The 13081-nt window shown below is 40.7% G+C and overlaps 1 protein-coding gene across 2 annotated transcripts; it reads left to right on the top strand.

The window, feature by feature from the left end:
- Positions 1 to 1810: 1810 nt before the first annotated feature.
- Positions 1811 to 7847, top strand: LOC106576972 (rap1 GTPase-activating protein 2). Of its 2 annotated transcripts, none has more exons than XM_014154586.2 (19): positions 1811 to 2285; positions 2437 to 2469; positions 2633 to 2726; positions 3482 to 3517; positions 3631 to 3678; positions 3954 to 4151; positions 4274 to 4371; positions 4469 to 4547; positions 4663 to 4716; positions 4918 to 5001; positions 5099 to 5199; positions 5379 to 5508; positions 5611 to 5790; positions 5894 to 5965; positions 6051 to 6137; positions 6392 to 6547; positions 6637 to 6723; positions 6837 to 6862; positions 7110 to 7847. In XM_014154586.2, exons 1-19 carry the CDS (start codon positions 2218 to 2220, stop codon positions 7207 to 7209), a joined length of 1731 nt encoding a protein of 576 aa, XP_014010061.1. In that variant the 5' UTR covers positions 1811 to 2217; the 3' UTR covers positions 7210 to 7847. The 2 variants fall into 2 exon arrangements, with proteins under 2 accessions (XP_014010061.1, XP_045556140.1); XM_045700184.1 differs by having other exon boundaries at positions 1812 to 2285; positions 3960 to 4151.
- The last annotated feature ends 5234 nt before the right edge of the window (positions 7848 to 13081 follow it).

Genomic DNA, 13081 nt, shown 5'->3' with positions numbered 1-13081 from the left:
GCCAGAAGAATAGATCCTTTGTCTGGATAGGACAAAAAATGTGACAAGTCACTCATATGCAAATGAGGTGCAAGATTTCAAAGCCTACATCTCAGCTCCTTGCGAACGGTGCCATCTGAATGGGGAGACTCAGCTGTTTTGCTGAGTTTAAAGCAATTGACGTTGCACCGTTCATAGAACGTTCTGTACACAAACATTTTGGTCACTCAGAACCAGTCCAGAACCGCTACTAGTCCCCTAAATAAGGGACTTTACATCAGAGGATAACAACGTACCCTACTAACAACCAACTTCCGCACCTCTGCAGAATAAGTTTTGGATTATAGCCAATGACAGTTCAGGGAATCTTGATTGACGTTTTGCTGGCGAACACTTTTTTGGTTTCTCATACACTTAAAATGTTTTGATTATTGCTTGAATAGTCGCAAAGATTATATTTGTTTGTGATCTTTAATAAACATATATTTTGGATGTAGCAGTTGTTAGCTAGAATGCGAAAATTCAATTATAATCCCTAAGTAATGTGAAATTGGGCAGCAGGTAGTTGAGTGGTTAAGAACATTGGGCCAGTAACCTAACAAATGTCCAATTCACAAATGTGTATAATACACACTTGTACATATGTGAAATAGGACAAATGTAAGCACCCACCTAATTGTTATTATTATTATTATTATTATTATTATTATAAATCTACTCATAAGCAACATGTAAATGGAGGCTTTTTTAGCTGACCGTCTATGAGAACTTCTGTCAAGAGTCAATGTGCAGCAGGTGGGACGGAGTCAGGCGCAGGACACCGAGAATGAGTAATTGTAACGCCCTGGCCATAGAGAGGGGTTTTTTGTTCTTTATTTTGGTTAGGCCAGGGTGTTACATTGGGTGGGCGTTCTATGTTCCTTTTTCTATGTTTTGGTATTTCTTTGTTTTGGGCCATGTGTGTGGCTCCCAATCAGGCACAGCTGAAGCTCGTTGCTGCTGATTGGGAGTCACACATAAGGAGCATGTTTTTCCTTTGGGTTTTGTGGGTAATTGTTTCTGTTTAGAGTATTTTCCTAACAGGACTGTTTGCTGTCGTTTTTGTTCATTTTGTAGTGTTCTCTTGTTTATTTGAATTAAAATTCTAATGATGAACACATCCTCTGCTGCACCTTGGTTCCCTCTTACAGACAACCGTTACAGTAATAAAGGTCTTTACTCAACAAAACAACCAAATATTCCACGTAGGGAAACAAACTCAGCTCACAAACATACGCGACAGCTTAACACGCAACAATCACGCACAAAACCAATGGGGAAACCAGAGGGTTAAATAGGGAACAATAATTAAGAAATGGAAATCAGGTGTGTACAATGAAGACAAAACAAATGGAAAAAGAAAACGTGGATCGGTGGCAACTAGAAAACCGGTGACAACGACCACCGAACGCCGCCGGAACAAGGAGAGGGACCAACTTTGGCGGAAGTCGTGACAACTTCCAATATGGTGCGCATCACCCACCTGCATAAATGTTTCAAACACAGAAAAGGGTATTTTGATATGAAAAATCTTCCTTGATAACAAAGATTTTTTTAAATACTACCAATGGCACAACATAATTGACCTTATTGCACAAATGAAGCCTAATGTTGTATTCATAGATACAGTATTTCTAACCTCCTTTCCTTTTTTTTTATTCCCCCTTTAGCAGTGTGCCTCAATACCCCTCCACTACCACCCATTTCTCTCCTCTCCTCTCCTGTTGCCTTGCACCTCTCTCAGTATGTGCTGTCAATAATTGATGGTTCTACAGACTCAAAGGGTAACAGGTCTAAAGAGGCAATCTCTCATGCATTTATTTATTTATTTACCATTCCTATCTTTACACACACCCAGTCAGTGAGACCACTACCAGTGTTTCTGAGAGCATGGTGATGGATTCCCAGCGACTCCTCTGTCTCTGTGTCCATACATGTACTGTATGTCAGGGCAGGGTCATGGGGGTTTGTTATCCATCAGTGCCTGTCCCTGCGGCCAAGATGGGGTTAATATTGCTAGTCTGGCTAACAGCAGGATAGAGGGAAGGAAGTAGAGAGATTAAATGAGTGAGAGGCAGGGGGCAGAGAGGAGAGAGAGAGAGAGAGAGGGAGGGGAGTGATTTAGTTCATCCCTAAGCAGTACTGATTGACTATAGCTAGCACACTGGCACTCACAAGCACTAACACCCCCACAGAACGATGGAGAGAGACAGCAGAAATGAGAAGTTCTCCAGAAAGAGAAGTTTCACTTTTGGGGCATATGGAGGGTGAGTAACAGTCACAGTATTGAGAACAAATTAAAATGCTTTGGTTCTAGTGTCAGAACCTGAATAAAATCTTGAAATAGTTGTTCATAGAAGTAGTCCTTAATGTCATGCGACACATTGTCTAAGGAGTTACCACTTTCCCTATTCACAGTGTGGACAGGTTCATATGTGAAAATGAGACTAGGTGAGTAAAACTTAAAATACCTTTATTTACCTTTATCCACATTAGATGTAGTTTATTTCTCGCTGGTCATTTTACACTGGATTTAGAGCTTGATACACTTGCAGTTGATGAATAGGAAAGTGATGGGTTGCATTGCTTTGCTCTGTCATTCCACCTGTTGCAGTAGACCAGAACCTTTAGAACACAGCATTCTGGATATTTTGGACTCCCCTACCAGCGAGACCAAACCGTTCCTTTCAGCTGGCAGCAACCAGAAGGTAAAAGGACTTAATTGTGATAATGTGTCTTTCATCATATCATTTTTGCATTTGTTGATCACATCATCACTAATTTAGTCTCCCTGCATCTGTGTTTGTCTAACTGTTTCTCTTTCTCTTCCTGTTTCTCCCTGAACCTCCTTTCTGTCTGTCTGTCTGTCTGTCTGTCTGTCTGTCTGTCTGTCTGTCTGTCTGTCTGTCTGTCTGTCTGTCTGTCTGTCTGTCTGTCTGTCTGTCTGTCTGTCTGTCTGACTCTGTCTGTCTGACTCTGTCTGTCTGTCTGTCTGTCTGTCTGTACTCTGTATGTTGGTCTGTCTGTCTGTCTCTGTCTGTCTGACTCTGTCTGTCTGTCTATTTGTTTGTTTGACTCTGTCTGTCTGTCTGTCTGTCTGTCTGTCTGTCTGTCTGTCTGTCTGTCTGTCTGTCTGTCTGTCTGTCTGTCTGTCTGTATGTATGTATGTATGTATGTATGTTGGTCTGTCTGTCTGACTCTGTATGTTGGTCTGTCTGTCTGTTTGTTTGACTCTGTCTGTCTGTCTGTTTGACTCTGTCTGTCTGTCTGTCTGTCTGTCTGTCTGTCTGTCTGTCTGTCTGTCTGTCTGTCTGTCTGTCTGTCTGTCTGTCTGTCTGTCTGTTTGACTCTGTCTGTCTGTCTGTCTGTCTGTCTGTCTGTCTGTCTGTCTGTCTGTCTGTCTGTCTGTCTGTCTGTCTGTCTGTCTGTCTGTCTGTCTGTCTGACTGTGTTTTCCATGTAAGGTGACAGAGCTGTTTGAGATCATTGAGAAGTTGCAGGTGAGTGAACAGCACCATTCCCTCTCTGTTGTGTGTAGTCTCCGTGTGTACAACAGTTCTCTCTCCAGTTAGTCAATCAGTCAGTCACTGTTACCTTCACTCTCCTTCATCAGAGCAGCAGGCTAGATGAACAGCGCTGTGAATTCCCTCTGCCTTTGAGGGTGAGTCTTTCTCCTAAAATATAATGTCAAGATTTGTGTGCACGCGTGTGTGTGTTGACATTTGACCTTTCAATATTATCAACGATACAGACATTTTTGTTCCCTAAAACACTGGCTTCACAATAGTTATAACACTCATACCAGCATACATAAAACTCATTATTAGGTATGCTGATGCAAGCATGTCAGTTCAAACATCATCCTACGGATACTGCTAGATCTACATTTAATTGGATACACCAGACTTTTTAATTATCATCTCACCCTTTTGAAAGTCTCAGCTTTTGAAGATAGGTTGTGACCTTCCTCTGATCCTGCCTCCAAAGCTGGGTGGTTACTGGATAGACCCCCCGCTACAGAAGTTTGCTGAAACCAGTCCAACATCCTCTCATTACGGACTAGACCCAGAGACCTATGACATCATGGAGAGAGACAGCGAGGCCACATACTACCAGGAGTTCTTCCGCTCACGAGTTAGTAGAGTACCGCCCATAGGACTACTCTTTTTCTGTTCCATTTGATGGTAGAGATGGACTATGATCCAAGATGATGAAATACATACATAGTAGCCGTGTGACTTTCTCTCCTATGTCAGTATCATCACTCGTTCACAGCAGTGGACCCCTCCCTGGGACCCCTCCTTCTCTCTGTCTGTTTGGAGGAAGAAGAGAAGAGGCTGAGAGTAATACTGAGGTTGTATCAGAAAGAATGGAAACGATTCAGTTAATGTAATGAAACACCCTGGTGAATTCCATGAGCAACAGTTATTATGTCTGTCTTTCCTTTCCAGAATGAGGGAATGCTCTATGCATGGGGTCTTCTCTGTGTCTCTGTTCCCAAACATCCCATCTGCTGTGGAGCTGGCCAAGGTACCATTACTAGTCTCTCCAACAGACGTGTGTATTTTAGATGAACCTTTATTATACTTTTACTGAAAGCATTTACCATCATTGAAAAAAGCTAAACTGACCATGTCCTTTTCAGATGCTATGCGACAGTGTGACTGTGCCCAGATTTGATGTGGTCAGTTACCTCAAGGTACTTCTTTTTCACTGTACACATTCCCAAATGCTTTAGGCCTTCATGTTACACAGAATGTACTCTTCAAATGACCTCTAAACCCTGAGACAATTTTGATACAAATGTGTGCTCTCTCCTTACCCTTTATCTCTCTCTATCCCTCCCTCTCTCCCTTTCTTTGCTTCTTTCTTCCTTTCTCTCTTCCCCTCTGTCTTTCAGGCACCAGATCTTATAACAGCATTTGATGAACACAGAGTGTCTCCAAATTTCAAGTTTGGTGTCTTGTATCAGAGAGAGGGACAAGTAAATAACTGGAATGCAGGCAGACGCTTGGAAGCATTAAATAGTAGCACTAGTCTACTGTACATTACCGCTCATATTTTCTCTCTATCTTTTACAGTTGACAGAGGAGGACATACTCTGTAACAATGAGGAAAGTGAAGAGTTTCAAGAATTCCTCTCTATTTTGGGAGCTACAGTTGCACTTCAAGGGTTCACTGGGTAATGTACAGTAACCTACATGGTGACATGGCCTTATGGAGAAATTACAGAAATATGACATTGTAACAGGAAGAGATGAATAAGAAGATACCAGCAGCTTACTGTCACTCCCTCTCCCCGACTGCCTCTTCCCTCTTTCTCTCCCCCATTCTCTCTCTCTCTCCCTCCCTCTCTTCCAGGTTCCGAGGAGGTTTGGACGTGTGTCACGGCCAGACAGGAAATGATACGGTCTTCACTTCTTTCCACGGCAGAGAGATCATGTTCCATGTGTCCACCAAACTGCCCTTCACAGAGGGTGATACACAACAGGTATAGCCTGAATAACGACACCAAATCATCCTCACCCACAGTCAATCACTTCAACCCAGCTCCAGTGGCTCCCTCTTACCCTCTGCTCATTACTCCTTACAGCTACAGAGGAAGAGACACATAGGCAACGACATCGTTGCTGTTGTTTACCAGGAGGGCCACACCCCTTTTCTGTCTGATGTCATCGGCTCACACTTCCTGCACTGTTTCCTAGTGGTCAGGAGGCTGAGGAAGGGAGTGGGGGACGAGGGGGAGGAGGCAGGAGGAGGAGGGGTGTTCCAGGTAGGAAGAAAAAACAAAATGAGAGACACATTGATCTTATCACTGTAGGTATTGTTATTGGAATGGAAAGCCTTTTTCAAACCTGGAAGTGGTCTGTTTGCAGGTGTCAGTCACAGCCAGAGAGGATGTACCTCCCTTTGGTCCCTCCCTCCCTGATCCTCCCATATTCACAGAGGTGAGTAGAATTCACATCTGAACTTGGTGACATGGTAAAAGACCATGATGCATTCTCAGTGTGTCTCTGTTGGACTATCTTCCAGAGCTCCCTGTTGAGAGAGTTCCTCCTGACCAAGCTTATCAATGCAGAGATCTCCTGTTATAAGGCTGAGAGGTTCAGTAGACTGGAGGTAACCACAGAAGAACAACACTAACACCATCATAAATGTATACAGTAATGCTTGAGGCAGTACATGCACACAGCCAAAGACTTTCTAGATGCAAATCTGGTATCTTTTTACGTGGAACAGAAACCTAAGAAACAAGTATTTCCTTTTTTCTAATTCCTCTCTTCTGCTCCCCATTTCTTACTTAACTCCTATATGCTGCCTCCTTCTCTCCTCCGTCTCTGCCTCCCTTTCTCCTCTCATCCTATCTTTTCAAGCTGCGCACTCGTTCGTCCCTCCTGGAGGGTCTGCAGGCGGAACTGTCCACCCGCTCCCAGTGCATGATTGGAGATTCGCCTGTGTCCGCCCTCTCGACTTCTGAGGGGATGAGGGGTGTAACTGAGGGGAGTGGAGGGTTCATCGAAAACTTTAAGGTGAGGTCAGAAATCCTTGACTTTTCACTCCGGTATGGGGAAAGGGTGGGTTTTGGACTTGGCATCCATATTTCCTGTCTTTGTTGCAGAGAGCCATTAGGGTGCGCAGTAATTCTTTTGACACTCTTGGGGGGCCTAGAAAGATGGGCGGGGTGCCGCTCCCACAGAAGCCCAAGGTAACCCATACTGAAGATGGAAGCACTTTCTCTTTTTTCACTGAATATGTTATTGATATGTTTGTGGGAAATACTGACCCCCCCCCCCTGTTGGTTTGTGTCTCCCTCTCCAGGCTGCTACAGAGAGAGATGGAGAGAGGTAAGACACTACAGAGAACGGACAAATCAGGCAGATGGACGGACAGACAGACAGACAGACAGACAGACAGACAGACAGACAGACAGACAGACAGCCAGACAGCCAGACAGCCAGACAGACAGACAGACAGACAGACAGACAGACAGACAGACAGACAGACAGACAGACAGACAGACAGACAGACAGACAGACAGACAGACAGACAGACAGACAGACAGACAGACAGATGTTGTTTTTTGTCTTTCAGTGAGTTGGCCTACAAGCCCCCTGAACCCAGCTTTCCGCCCACAGACAACCTGGGCTCCACAGAGGTCAAAGACCACTCTAGTCCCCAGGAGAATACGTAGACAGACAGAATTGTGTGCATATTTTAGTAATAACCGAGTGGATACTTTTATGTACAGTGCATTTGGAAAGTATTCAGACCCCTTGACTTTTTCCACGTTTTGTTACGTTACAACCTTATTCTAAAATGGATTATTCTAAAATGGGTGAAATAGTTTTTCCCCCTCATCAATCTACACATAGTACCCCATAATGACAAAGTAAAAACAGGTTTTTAGATATTTATGCAAATGTATAACATATAAAACACAGAAATATCAGACCCTTCACTCAGTACTTTGTTGAAGCACCTTTGACAGCCATTACAGCTGTTATTTTCAGGTCTCTCCAGAGATGTTCTATCAGGTTCAAGTCCGTCTCTGGCTGGGCAACTCAAGGACATTCAGAGACTTGTCCTGAAGCCACTCCTGCATTGTCGTGGCTGTGTGCTAAGGCTCGTTATCCTGTTAGGTGAACCTTCGACCCAGTCTGAGGTCCTGAGTTCTCTGGAGCAGGTTTTCATCAAGGATCTCTCTGTACTTTATTCTGTTCATCTTTCCCTCGATCCTGACTAGTCTCCCAGTCCCTGCCGCTGAAAAACATCCCTACAGTATGATGCTGGCACCACCATGCTTCACCGTAGGGAGGGTGCCAGGTTTCCTCCAGATGTGACGCTTGGCATTCAGGCCAAATAGTTCAATCTTGGTTTCAGCAGACCAGAGAATCTTGTTTTTTCATGGTCTGAGAGTCCTCTAGGTGCCTTTTGGCAAACTCCAAGCGGGCTGTCATGTGCTTTTTACTGAGTTGCTTCCGTTTGGCCACTCTACCACAAAGGCCTGCTAGGTGGAGTATTGCAGAGACGGTTGTCCTTCTGCAAGGTTCTCCCATCTCCACAGAGGAACTCTGGAGCTCTGTCACAGAGTGACCATCGGGTTCAGGGTCACTTCCATGACCAAGGCCCTTCTCCCCTGATCACTCATTTTGGTCAGGCAGCCAGCTCTTGGAAGAGTCTTATTGGTTCCAAACTTCTTCCATTTGAGAAAGATGGAGGTCACTGTGTTCTTGGGAGACCTTCAATGTTGCAGAAATGTTTTGGTACCCTTCCCCAGATCTGTCCCTCGACACAATCCTGTCTCGGAGCACTACGGACAATTCCTTTGACCTCGCGACTTGATTTTTGCTCTGACATGTACTGTCAACTGTGGGACCTTACGTAGACAGGTGTCTTTCCAAATCATGTCCAATCAATTGAATTTACCACAGGTGGACTCCAATCAAGTTATAAAAAACATCTTAAGGATGATCAATGGAAACAGGACGCATTTGAGCTCAATTTCGCGTCTCATAGCAAAGGGTCTGAATACTTATATAAATAAGGTATTTCTAAAAACCTGTTTTCACTTTATAATCATGGGGTATTGAGTTTTGATTGATGAGGAAAACGTTAAAAAAAAGGGGTCTGAATACTTTCCGAATGCACTGTACAAGCTGTAAAATAAGATGTTAAAATTGATACTTTCATAGCAAGTAATACAGATATATTATTTTAGAATATTTTCAATGTTAATATGTGTACATCATTGTAGTAAATGGATGATAAAGAAGTCATGCAATATTTATTACCATTTTACTATTTTAGAGCATTGTAACAATTCAGGGCTGCCTGAAATTCTATGTATTTTGACATGGCTTAGGCCTATTACCAGGGTGGAAAATTAAGTTTATTCAGGATGCTTTGAACATTAAATGAACACTCCAAATTTGACTACTTTGTTACTTTTTTGGGGTATGATATGTGAAGTATGCTAATATGTTTTTTCACATTTTTTAAGTGGTTTGACACTTTATTCAGACAGTAATTAAATGATGTAGGGAGACAGGCAAATGCTAAAAACAGTGGGAAGGTTGGAAGCTGGGATTGATCCATGTTATCAGGTGGAAAGTTGTATGAGATTACATGCTAACATGTTAACACTACAACAAGGCCCTGCACAGGAAATGTTACTATTAATGGTTGATGGCAGTGGGTAACCAAATCATAGGTTGGCGTCTGCTTGTCCATAGACTGCTTTGAAGGTAAGGACACAAATGTTTAATATTTTGTCATTTAGGATCTATCTCTTTAAAATAGGGATGGAAAGAAAATTCTGCTTGCTCTCCAGGAGATTTGGCCACCCAGATCTATGTTCAACAAGTGCTGGGTGTTTGAAAATGTTCTTGCTATAAAAATAAATGTTTCAAGATGACCAAACCTTCAAGAACAATCAAATGAAGATCAATATTCAGGTGGTTTATGACTGCTAGTTGAAGATCAATATTCAGGTGGTTTATGACTATTAGATGATCAATATTCAGGTGGTTTATGACTACTAGTTGAAGATCAATATTCAGGTGGTTTATGACTACTAGATGATCAATATTCAGGGGGTTTATGACTACTAGATGAAGATCAATATTCAGGTGGTTTATGACTACTAGATGATCAATATTCAGGGGGTTTATGACTACTAGATGAAGATCAATATTCAGGTGGTTTATGACTACTAGATTATCAATATTCAGGTGGTTTATGACTGCTAGTTGAAGATCAATATTCAGGTGGTTTATGACTACTAGATGATCAATATTCAGGTGGTTTATGACTGCTAGTTGAAGATCAATATTCAGGTGGTTTATGACTACTAGATGATCAATATTCAGGTGGTTTATGACTACTAGATGAAGATCAATATTCAGGTGGTTTATGACTACTAGATGAAGATCAATATTCAGGTGGTTTATGACTACTAGATGATCAATATTCAGGGGGTTTATGACTACTAGATGAAGATCAATATTCAGGGGGTTTATGACTACTAGTTGAAGATCAATATTCAGGGGGTTAATGACTACTAGATGATCAATATTCAGGGGGTTTATGACTACTAGATGAAGATCAATATTCAGGGGGTTTATGACTACTAGTTGAAGATCAATATTCAGGGGGTTTATGACTACTAGATGATCAATATTCAGGTGGTTTATGACTACTAGATGAAGATCAATATTCAGGTGGTTTATGACTACTAGATGATCAATATTCAGGGGGTTTATGACTACTAGATGATCAATATTCAGGTGGTTTATGACTACTAGTTGAAGATCAATATTCAGGGGTTTATGACTACTAGATGATCAATATTCAGGGGGTTTATGACTACTAGTTGAAGATCAATATTCAGGTGGTTTATGACTACTAGATGATCAATATTCAGGGGGTTTATGACTACTAGATGAAGATCAATATTCAGGGGGTTTATGACTACTAGATGATCAATATTCAGGGGGTTTATGACTACTAGATGAAGATCAATATTCAGGTGGTTTATGACTACTAGATGAAGATCAATATTCAGGTGGTTTATGACTGCTAGTTGAAGATCAATACTCAGGTGGTTTATGACTACTAGATGAAGATCAATATTCAGGTGGTTTATGACTACTAGATGATCAATATTCAGGGGTTTATGACTACTAGATGAAGATCAATATTCAGGGGGTTTATGACTACTAGATGATCAATATTCAGGGGGTTTATGACTACTAGATGAAGATCAATATTCAGGTGGTTTATGACTACTAGATGAAGATCAATATTCAGGGGTTTATGACTACTAGATGATCAATATTCAGGTGGTTTATGACTACTAGATGAAGATCAATATTCAGGTGGTTTATGACTACTAGATTATCAATATTCAGGGGTTTATGGCTACTAGATGAAGATCAATATTCAGGTGGTTTATGACTACTAGTTGAAGATCAATATTCAGGTGGTTTATGACTACTAGTTGAAGATCAATATTCAGGTGGTTTATGACTACTAGTTGAAGATCAATATTCAGGTGGTTTATGACTACTAGATGATCAATATTCAGGTGGTTAATGACTACTAGATGATCAATATTCAGGGGGTTTATGACTACTAGATGATCAATATTCAGGTGGTTTATGACTACTAGATGAAGATCAATATTCAGGTGGTTTATGACTACTAGATGAAGATCAATATTCAGGTGGTTTATGACTACTAGATGATCAATACTCAGGTGGTTTATGACTACTAGATGAAGATCAATATTCAGGTGGTTTATGACTACTAGGTGAAAATCAATATTCAGGTGGTTTATGACTACTAGATGAAGATCAATATTCAGGTGGTTTATGACTACTAGATGATCAATACTCAGGTGGTTTATGACTACTAGATGAAGATCAATATTCAGGTGGTTTATGACTACTAGATGATCAATATTCAGGGGTTTATGACTACTAGATGAAGATCAATATTCAGGTGGTTTATGACTACTAGATGAAGATCAATATTCAGGTGGTTTATGACTACTAGATGATCAATATTCAGGTGGTTTATGACTACTAGATGATCAATATTCAGGTGGTTTATGACTACTAGATGATCAACATTCAGGTGGTTTATGACTACTAGATGAAGATCAATATTCAGGTGGTTTATGACTACTAGATGAAGATCAATATTCAGGGGGTTTATGACTACTAGATGATCAATATTCAGGGGGTTTATGACTACTAGTTGAAGATCAATATTCAGGTGGTTTATGACTACTAGATGATCAATATTCAGGGGGTTTATGACTACTAGATGAAGATCAATATTCAGGTGGTTTATGACTACTAGATGATCAATATTCAGGTGGTTTATGACTACTAGATGAAGATCAATATTCAGGTGGTTTATGACTACTAGATGATCAATATTCAGGGGTTTATGACTACTAGATGAAGATCAATATTCAGGGGGTTTATGACTACTAGATGATCAATATTCAGGGGGTTTATGACTACTAGATGAAGATCAATATTCAGGTGGTTTATGACTACTAGATGAAGATCAATATTCAGGGGTTTATGACTACTAGATGATCAATATTCAGGTGGTTTATGACTACTAGATGAAGATCAATATTCAGGTGGTTTATGACTACTAGATTATCAATATTCAGGTGGTTTATGACTACTAGATGAAGATCAATATTCAGGTGGTTTATGACTACTAGTTGAAGATCAATATTCAGGTGGTTTATGACTACTAGTTGAAGATCAATATTCAGGTGGTTTATGACTACTAGTTGAAGATCAATATTCAGGTGGTTTATGACTACTAGATGATCAATATTCAGGTGGTTAATGACTACTAGATGATCAATATTCAGGTGGTTTATGACTACTAGATGATCAATATTCAGGTGGTTTATGACTACTAGATTATCAATATTCAGGTGGTTTATGACTACTAGATGAAGATCAATATTCAGGTGGTTTATGACTACTAGATGATCAATACTCAGGTGGTTTATGACTACTAGATGAAGATCAATATTCAGGTGGTTTATGACTACTAGGTGAAAATCAATATTCAGGTGGTTTATGACTACTAGATGAAGATCAATATTCAGGTGCTTTATGACTACTAGATGATCAATACTCAGGTGGTTTATGACTACTAGATGAAGATCAATATTCAGGTGGTTTATGACTACTAGATGATCAATATTCAGGGGTTTATGACTACTAGATGAAGATCAATATTCAGGTGGTTTATGACTACTAGATGAAGATCAATATTCAGGTGGTTTATGACTACTAGATGATCAATATTCAGGTGGTTTATGACTACTAGATGAAGATCAATATTCAGGTGGTTTATGACTACTAGATGATCAATATTCAGGGGTTTATGACTACTAGATGAAGATCAATATTCAGGGGGTTTATGACTACTAGATGATCAATATTCAGGTGGTTTATGACTACTAGATGATCAATATTCAGGGGGTTTATGACTACTAGATGATCAATATTCAGGTGGTTTATGAC

Source organism: Salmo salar, chromosome ssa02 (assembly GCF_905237065.1).
Source record: "Salmo salar chromosome ssa02, Ssal_v3.1, whole genome shotgun sequence".
In the NCBI taxonomy this organism is placed as follows: Eukaryota; Metazoa; Chordata; class Actinopteri; order Salmoniformes; family Salmonidae; genus Salmo; species Salmo salar.
The sequence above is the reverse complement of the archived record's forward strand: the minus strand, read 5'-3'. Positions and strand labels throughout refer to the sequence as shown.

Excerpts from the sequence above, each read along its gene's own strand:
- LOC106576972 (XM_014154586.2), top strand. The coding sequence starts at position 2,218 with ATGGAGAGAGACAGCAGAAATGAGAAGTTCTCCAGAAAGAGAAGTTTC. Across the intron at positions 3,679-3,953 it reads AATTCCCTCTGCCTTTGAGG|TCTCAGCTTTTGAAGATAGG; the intron begins GTGAGTCTTTCT and ends CCCTTTTGAAAG. Across the intron at positions 5,509-5,610 it reads CAGAGGGTGATACACAACAG|CTACAGAGGAAGAGACACAT; the intron begins GTATAGCCTGAA and ends TACTCCTTACAG.